Source organism: Malaya genurostris, chromosome 2 (genome assembly GCF_030247185.1).
Source record: "Malaya genurostris strain Urasoe2022 chromosome 2, Malgen_1.1, whole genome shotgun sequence".
Lineage (NCBI taxonomy): Eukaryota > Metazoa > Arthropoda > Insecta > Diptera > Culicidae > Malaya > Malaya genurostris.
Window position 1 is genome coordinate 136,153,692 of NC_080571.1, and position 8,506 is coordinate 136,162,197.

The 8,506-nt window shown below is 46.4% G+C and overlaps 1 protein-coding gene across 1 annotated transcript; it reads right to left on the reverse strand.

The window, feature by feature from the left end:
• Positions 1 to 7,099: 7,099 nt before the first annotated feature.
• On the reverse strand, positions 7,100 to 7,684 carry LOC131428852 (uncharacterized). The gene is made up of 2 exons (XM_058592910.1): positions 7,598 to 7,684; positions 7,100 to 7,330 (listed from the first exon to the last, which is right to left on the reverse strand). The coding sequence occupies exons 1-2, from the start codon at positions 7,664 to 7,666 to the stop codon at positions 7,100 to 7,102; spliced, it is 300 nt and encodes a 99-aa protein (XP_058448893.1). The 5' UTR covers positions 7,667 to 7,684.
• Positions 7,685 to 8,506: the final 822 nt, after the last annotated feature.

Below are 8,506 nucleotides of genomic sequence, written 5' to 3' on the forward strand. Positions count from 1 at the left end.
TGATTATGTGAAATAACGATTTAATCGTTTTCAGTTGACTCATGGTGATGGAGCCCTTCTCCAGATGAACCAAGTAGAGTTGATCTCGATACTTTTTGTCCGTGTTATGTCGCTTCATTTTAAACACCATCATAGACTTTAGTACAGCCTCCGACAGTGCCTGCTTTAGTTCGGCTTCCATCATGTCGGGTAGTCCTCGAAGTACAACCTTCATAGGTTTGTTTGCGGCAATATCGTGTGTGAAGTATTCCGCTTTTGTCTGCTTCAGATAACATTCCGCTCCTTTGTAGTGGTTCAAAGCTGGAACAGTAATTTTGTTGCCTTCAGTACATAAACGGATTGTTGCCTGGAGTCCTTTGCTGATCAGTGTGTTGAAATCCGAGCGTAGAGTTGGTAGGAAGCCCTTCTGGTAGAAAGGCGGCATTTTTTCCTTCTTCTGCAGTTCCTCTTCGACATCAACTGGCAGATCAGCGTATTGGTTTTTACTCAGCAAACGGTCGTTTACCTGTACATCACTTGGCTTCAGACGCTTAGCATCCTTTTCGGTTCTATGGCGCGTTTTACCCATAGCTTGAGTAGGTAGAAAACTGCGAATAAAAGATAAAACAAAATCGAAATTAGTCGTAGTAGGTTATTCGTCTATCCACATCGAGTGTTAGATGACGAATGGTCGATTTTCGACCACGGTTCCTCTTTTATAACGTTCAGTTGAAGATATGTGCCTAACTACCTCAAAATCGTCGTCCTAGCGTGAAAAACCCAATTTTCAGAAAACCTAATTTTTGAGTTATTTGTGGTTATCTCACACTGTTCGAAATATTATCCTAAATTCCTGATCATAGTTTTGATGATATAGTGAAAGAATTATGTTGCTGCCATTAATACAAGTCGAGATATTCACGATTAAGTTCTGCTCATTCTTCCATATGGCTAATTTTGAAAAGGCGCCCCATAGTAAAGTAAGTCGTATTCACGACAAAATTTTTCCGAGATGACACTAAATCTAGACGTTTCATTCAAGTCTAAGACTTTTGGCATCAATTTTTTTTCTGTCCCTTTTCAAAATTAGCCATATGGAAGAATGGGCAGAACTTAATCGTGAATATCTCGACTTGTATTAATGGCAGTAACATAATTCTTTCATTATTTCATCAAAAATATGATCAGGAATTTAGGATAATATTTTGAACAGTGTGAGATAAGCACAAACAACTCAAAAATTAAGTTTCCTCAAAATTTTAAAACAACGCGGAAAACTCTTTATCTTCGCTTGGGTGTTTCGCACAAGGACGACGATTTTGAGGTAGTCAGGCACATATCTGCAACTGACTGCGTATAAAAGGGGAACCGTGGTCGAAAATCGATCATTTCTTCTTGTGCGTTGATACGTTGTGCAAAATACAACGGAAAATGAACAACAATGTAAAACATTATGCAAAAAAGCCCTTCTAATGGCTCTAAATGTTACCTAGATTGCTTGTTTGTACATCGAATATTAAAATTATCAGTGAAGTGCAAATCTAAGATAATTTGATCATTTTTTTGCAATTTTCACAGTTCTCAATTCGCAGCAGTGTTTAAAATCGTTTATATCCAATCAGTGTTTAATATCTTAGAAAGTTATACAATTTGGCTCTTCTGGGATGCCAGAAATTAATCCCGTACAGCATTTTGATAGTATCTTTTACTAAAATATTGAAATCTGAAATGAAATAATCGACATCAAAATTCTCTAAGGTGCCATTTAGAACCATAATTTTATACCCAAAGAATTATGCGAAATTTTACTTCACTATACTGTATACGGCCCATTTTTCAAACAGTAGTTTGTAGTAAACTTTCTGCAGATTTGCTATATAAAATGCATAGCACCGAATTTGGCTGTCGTTGTCATCGTGTTCATTATGGTGCGATCGAGGAATCTCCAAGCGAAATGCAAAGCTTGTTACCGCAATGGGAAGAAGCAGGAGACTCCAACAGTTCACATATCAGTTTCGCATTCATTCGGACAACAGGTCATCTTGGAAATAGAATACGGAAGTCAGCGGTATCCATCGGAAGTCAATGGTATCCATCGGAATTTGAACTCAACTCGTCACTCTCCACCACGAACGTCTTCATAAAAGGTTCTTTTCAGAATCAGAATTATTTTATCATAAGGAACCATACTGGTGATTTCGTAATATTTGTGTGTCAGAATGTTTTTTTTGTTTTTTTTTTACAAGGTGAAATGCTTTTACGCACGGAGTGTGGGACTCTCCACAGGACTACCCAACTGTTGATTGGAACTACCCACTAAAACACCTTGGATCTCCAACCCTACCTCCCCGGCACCACCGCTAGGTATTACTTCGGGGTGGAAGGCTATTGGTGCTCACAGCACCCTCCCCAGTTTTATGCAGAATGGGGATCAGCATCCTGCTCTCGAGGGATCGACCAGTTGGATGACGAGGTCGGTCCAGTGATGCCGGCTGGAGGGTAACTTCCGGTTCACTGGCGCCTCGACGACCCAAAACTGATGCTACGTCGCGGAACTACTCGACTAGTCTCCGCCAAAAGATCTAGTCTACACCGACGGAGGGTTCCCCGACGAGGGAAGTCCTCCCGAACCGACGCTTACGGTACGCGTCTACGACCCGACCGAAAGGATGCCTAAGTCGAACCAATGATTACGGTTGGAGCGTGGCTTCCGGTTCACTGACGATCCTATCGGTATCACGCGACGATCTACTCATCTAGTCCCCGACAAAGGATCTAGACTACTCCGACGGAGATTTCCCCGGCGAAGGAGAATCTCCCGACACCGATTCTCTTACACCACACGGGACACCCGATGGAGTGCCGAGGTCGGTCCCGCGATTCCGGTTGGAGCATGGCTTCCGGTTCGCTGGCGCCTCGACGACTCGAATCGGTGTTGTGGCGGCTACTCGACTAGCCCCCGCCGAAGGATCTAGCCTACACCGACGGAGAGTTCCCCGACGAAGGAGGCCCTCCCGAAACCGACGCTTTCGATTCCCGTCAACGCCCGACCGAGAGGATGCCTGGGTCGGTCCAGTGATTCCGGTTGGAGGATAGCTTCCGGTTCACTGGCGCCCTGACGATCCTAGCGGTATTACACCACGATTTACTCGTCTAGTCCCCGACGAAGGATCTAGACTACTCCGACGGAGATTTCCCCGGCGAAGGAGAATCTCCCGACACCGAGTCTCTTACACCACACGGGACACCCGATGGAGTGCCGAGGTCGGTCCCGCGATTCCGGTTGGAGCATGGCTTCCGGTTCGCTGGCGCCTCGACGACTCGAATCGGTGTTGTGGCGGCTACTCGACTAGCCCCCGCCGAAGGATCTAGCTTACACCGACGGAGAGTTCCCCGACGAAGGAGGCCCTCCCGAAACCGACGCTTTCGATACCCGTCAACGCCCGACCGAGAGGATGCCTGGGTCGATCCAGTGATTCCGGTTGGAGGATAGCTTCCGGTTCACTGGCGCCCCGACGATCCTAGCAGTTTTACGTACTACTCGTCTAGTCCCCGACGATGGATCTAGACTACTCTGACGAAGAGCTTCCCGACGAAGAAGGTTCTCTCGGACCGACGTTTATTCGCTGATCCCTCTTGAGCCTACTACGGTACGCGTTGATCCGCACTCCATTTCCGCTGCAATATGCCAGCAATTTGGGATGCCGCGGTCGACACTGCGTTCCAGTTCTCTACGCAGTGGCACATTCTCTGGATCAGGTTTTCCGGTGTGGTGTCCCTGCCGCATGCCTCCAGTAGCTCACTCCTTTGAGCCGCGAAACGGGAACATGCGAACAAGACGTGTTCAGCCGTCTCGATCTCGTCTGGGCAGCCAGGACATACAGGGGATGTCGCGTGACCGAACCTGTGGAGGTACCATCTGAAGCACCCGTGGCCTGTGAGGAATTGCGTCAGGCCGAAGTTCACTTCTCCGTGAGGTCTATCTAACCAGCTCGAGACCCTAGGTATGAGCCGATGTGTCCACCTGCCCTTGGTTGAGCTGTCTCACTCTTGTTGCCATCTGCGTAGAGAAGCGGCTTTGGAGGCCCTACGGGCGTTCCTGTCTCCTCGCATGCTGTAGCGCTCCGCGTCTTCCTTCACTATCAGACCGATAGGCATCATGCTTGCAACCACGCAGGCCGCATCCCTCGATACAGTGCGGTATGCACTGATTACGCGAAGACACATCAGTCTATGCGTACTCTCCAGCATCTGTGCGTTGCGTTCCACATTTAGTGCCGACGCCCATACCGGGCTGCCGAACCTGAGGATCGAAACTGCCACTCCTGCCAGTAACCTTCGTTTACTGGAGCGCACAGGCGAGCTGTTGGCCATCAAACGGGAAAGCGCCGCGATCGCTGTTGATGCGCGCTTGCAGGCGTATTCAACGTGCTTGCTGGAACTGAGTTTGTCGTCAAGCATCACACCCAATTGCTTCAGTGATCTCTTGGAGGGGATCACGCAATCTCCGGCATGTACCAGCGCCTCCTGTTCCGATTTGCGGTTGTTTACCACCATCACCTCTGTTTTGTGGTGCGCGAGTTGCAGTTTCCTGCTACGCAGCCAGTCCTCCACCAAGCAAATTGAGTGTGATGCACTCAGTTCGACCTCTTCGATGGATTCGCCGTAGACTGTCAGCGTGACGTCGTCCGCGAACCCGACTATCTTGACACCCGGAGGGAGCCTCAACCTCAGTACTCCATCGTACATTATATTCCACAGGATCGGACCCTAGATAGATCCCTGTGGTACTCCAGCCGTGATTGGAGTGCTACGTGTGCCTTCGTCGGTCTCGTAGAGCAATACTCGGTTCTGGAAGTAGCTTTCCAGAATCTTGTACAGCCCTTCCGGTACTCCTAGTCGAAGTAGGGAATCAGCAATGTCTGCCCAGCAAGCACTATTGAACGCGTTCTTGACGTCTAGCGTTACTACCGCACAGTAGCGGATCCCTCGTCGTTTGCGCTGTATAGCTACCTCCGCCGTGGTTACCACCGATGTTATGGCGTCCACCGTCGACCTGCCTCTGCTGAACCCGTACTGTTGACTGGACAGTCCTCCTGCCTCCTCTATGATGGGGGCTAGCCTGTTGAGGATGATTTTCTCAAGGAGCTTACCCACAGTGTCTATCAGACAGATTGGTCTATACGCCGAAGGATCCCCTGGGGGTTTCCCAGGTTTCGGTAATAGTAGCAACCTTTGTCTTTTCCAAATGTCTGGGAACATACGCTCGTCCAGACATCTCTGTATGACCTCCCTGAACATGTCCGGTTTTGTCATTTGTTCGGGATACCGTCTGGCCCCGGGGCTTTCTTTGTATCGAGCGATCTCGCCGCAGTGAGCAACTCCTCGTTCGTCACCTTTACGACTTCATTCGCTGGTAGCGGAGCTAGCTGCCAGGGGGACGTGTCATGGTGGGGAAAGAGAACCGTTATGATTTCCTTCAACCTCGCCGGACTACGTTCAGGGGGTGCTAGCGCCCCTCTCGTTTTGGCCATCACCATCCTGTAGGCATCGCCCCATGGGTTGGAGTTGGCTCCCTCGCATAGCTTGTCGAAACAGGCTCTTTTGCTTGCGCTGATGGCCTTGTTTAGTGCTAGCTTCGCCGCTTTGAACGCCGTGTTCCTCTCCATCCTCGTCTCCGCTGATCGAGCTCTTTGCATCCTTCTTCTAGCCCTGAGGCAGGATGCGCGAAGGCGTGCAATTTGCTCGTTCCACCAGTAGACCGGTGGTCTATTGGTCCTCGGTTGAGCCTTTCTATGCATGGTCGCGTCACACGCCCGTGACAAGATAGCGACCAACTCTTCCCCTCTCAGGTTCGCGTTGTGCTCCTCTAATTCGAGGGCAGCGCAAAACGTTTCGCGGTCCAAGTTAGCCACCTTCCACGCTAGAGTTTTGGGAGTATTACTCCTCCTTGTGCTTCTCGCCAATGGCCGATCGTGTAGCGAATGGCTAGATGGTCGCTATGGGTGTAGCCATCATCAACTCTCCAATTAAGATCTCCAGCTAGGCCGGGACTACAGAAAGTCAGGTCGATAAACGACTCGACTGTCAGAATGTTTAATGTAACTAATCTGTACTGTAGCCTATCGATCAACTAATTTATACTCGGAAGTATAAAGTAAAAGTGTCAGTTTTATTCGTATTCACAACATCCAGTTATGTCTCTGACATTACACACCTTTTTGATTTCGGAAATTTCATGTACTTCCCCCTATGATGATTTTTCAAGATCTATGAAAATTCCACTAAGTGGATTAAGAAGGGTTTTTTTTAGATTAGCATCACTCTTCTCATACAAATAGGAAACGCAAATGTCAAGCCCTTGGTTGGAAAAATGATGCATACTATGTGATATAAACACTGAAGCATGCTTTTGTGAACTACTCGAATCAATCTGAATCAATTGGTGTCAAAACTAGTCTGAAATTATTTAATAAAAGTATGAAAGATATTTTCATGAGACTGTTATGAAAGAAGAGAAAGGCATTATCACACCACTAGATGGATTAAAAAGGGTTTTGCCTTTCTCTATAGAAAGGTATTAGAATTGTTGGAAAACCCGACTTTCGAACGGAGCCTCGGAGACCCATAGTGTTATACACCATTCGACTCAGTTCGACGAGATTGGAAAATGTCTGTGTGTGTTCGTGTGTGTATGTGTGTACGTGTGTGTATGTTTGTGTATGTGTGTGCACTATTGCAGATATTTTTACCGCTCAATTTTCTCAGAGATGGCTGAACCGATTTTAACAAACTTAGGCTCGTTTGAAAGCTAGGAATGGTACTCGGAAGGCAAAGTATCGATACCTAGGGTATCGCGATACCCATGTTTTGGGTATCGATACAAGGTATCAAAAGGCAATAAAGTATCGATACCTGTAAGTATCAATTGATACTTGCACAGCAATCATTTCAAAATAAAATCGTTAACCTCTAAACCTGAACAATTTTACTCTTAGAAAATAAAGAAATTTTTCTCAATTTCTTTTTACTCAAATTGTGAGTGAAAAAAATCCAAATTTATTAAGTTCTTTTCCGTCGACCTAGAATCAAAATTCCATAATGAAAATATGAAATATATCTAAATATTAAGCGTTGTCTCCCAAACTTCCGTCCCTAGTCCGGCAAGGAAAATTTTTTGTTGGAAATGCTCAGGTGTAAGTCGGTTCGTTTCATCGCTTAAAATTCGACCAGCCAGGTAAAATAAACGCTCGGCTGGGACCGAAGTTGCAACAGCTGGAACGTACACTTGAGCTATTTTGTACAACTGCGGGTACTTGTACGCTATTTCATCCCATGTTTTCAGCAGATTTGATCACCTTGCTGTAGGTGGTTCAGCAAAAAATGCCTTCATTTCAGTTTTAACAACACTTTCTACATTTTCAGAAATTGTCTGCGTGGCTGCTGATACAATCGAATCTCGTTCGCTCCACAGATCGTCATGCTTTGTCGCTGGTTGAGTATTCACAGTTTCTTGGATATTTTCATTTGCTGTTATCGGTAACCTCGTCATCTCCCACTTCAAATTTTTGACGGCATTATAAACATGCACTCTTCATATTGAAATCTATTTTTTGAATTTCGGATCCAAAAGAGTAGCCTTGGCCAGGAATGTGTTTCCCTCAATGTTGTCGAAATTTTTGTGCATTTCCGAGATTTCCGTAGATCTGACATCTCTGACTAACCGTCGTTGAAGTTCGTTTCTTGACAAGCTCGCGTCGCATCACAGGCGCACTGAAAGAGAGTGCAACGAGTGTGAAAAAATGAAATTACTCAATCCTCTGATAGTATGGCTTTTATGTGCGTGTTTTGTTAATGGGTCTGTGGCGTTTCGAACCGGTTGAATAAAGATCAGATACGTTTTTACTATTAAAGACTGTAATATTTATTCTCTCTTGCTTAGCTCCGCGCACGCGGTAATTCACTCTTTTTGACAACTGTCGCTACCTACGTTTCAGGGTGGTATGCAACTCGTTCGCATCCCACAGAGCCCCCCCAGTTACACAAGAAATCTGATACGGTGTCCGCTTGGTGTAACTTTAGTTTTACAATCGTCCGGAGGATAATCCTTCAAATCAGCGTTGCATGTGAAGGCAGGCTTTAATCGATCAATGGATATTCGTTGGGTTTTTCCGGAAATCAACAAGTCCATGAATTTATTATCACGCTTCACCACCTGATACGGACCTTCGTATGGGTGTTGAAGGGGTCTTTTCACCGAATCCACTCTGACAAACACGTGAGTACAAGAATTTAACTCTGCCGCGACGAATACTTTCGAATGACCATGTCGGCTTGGTTTGGGTGGCTTCACCTTTTCGAGAATCGAAGAATTCGCCAGGAATGCGCAAACTTTGACCGTATACCAAATCTGCCGCCGAACACTTTAAGTCTTGCCGAAATGCAACCCGTAGTCCAGGCATGATCATCGGTAATTCGACGTACCAATTCTTTGGGTTCACGCACATAATTGAGGCTTTCAGAGTCC

Coding starts and splice junctions, on each gene's coding strand:
- LOC131428852 (XM_058592910.1), bottom strand. CDS start 7,666: ATGCACAAAAATTTCGACAACATTGAGGGAAACACATTCCTGGCCAAG. Junction 7,331..7,597: donor CTACTCTTTTGGATCCGAAA/TTCAAAAAATAG, acceptor GCAAGGTGATCA/AATCTGCTGAAAACATGGGA.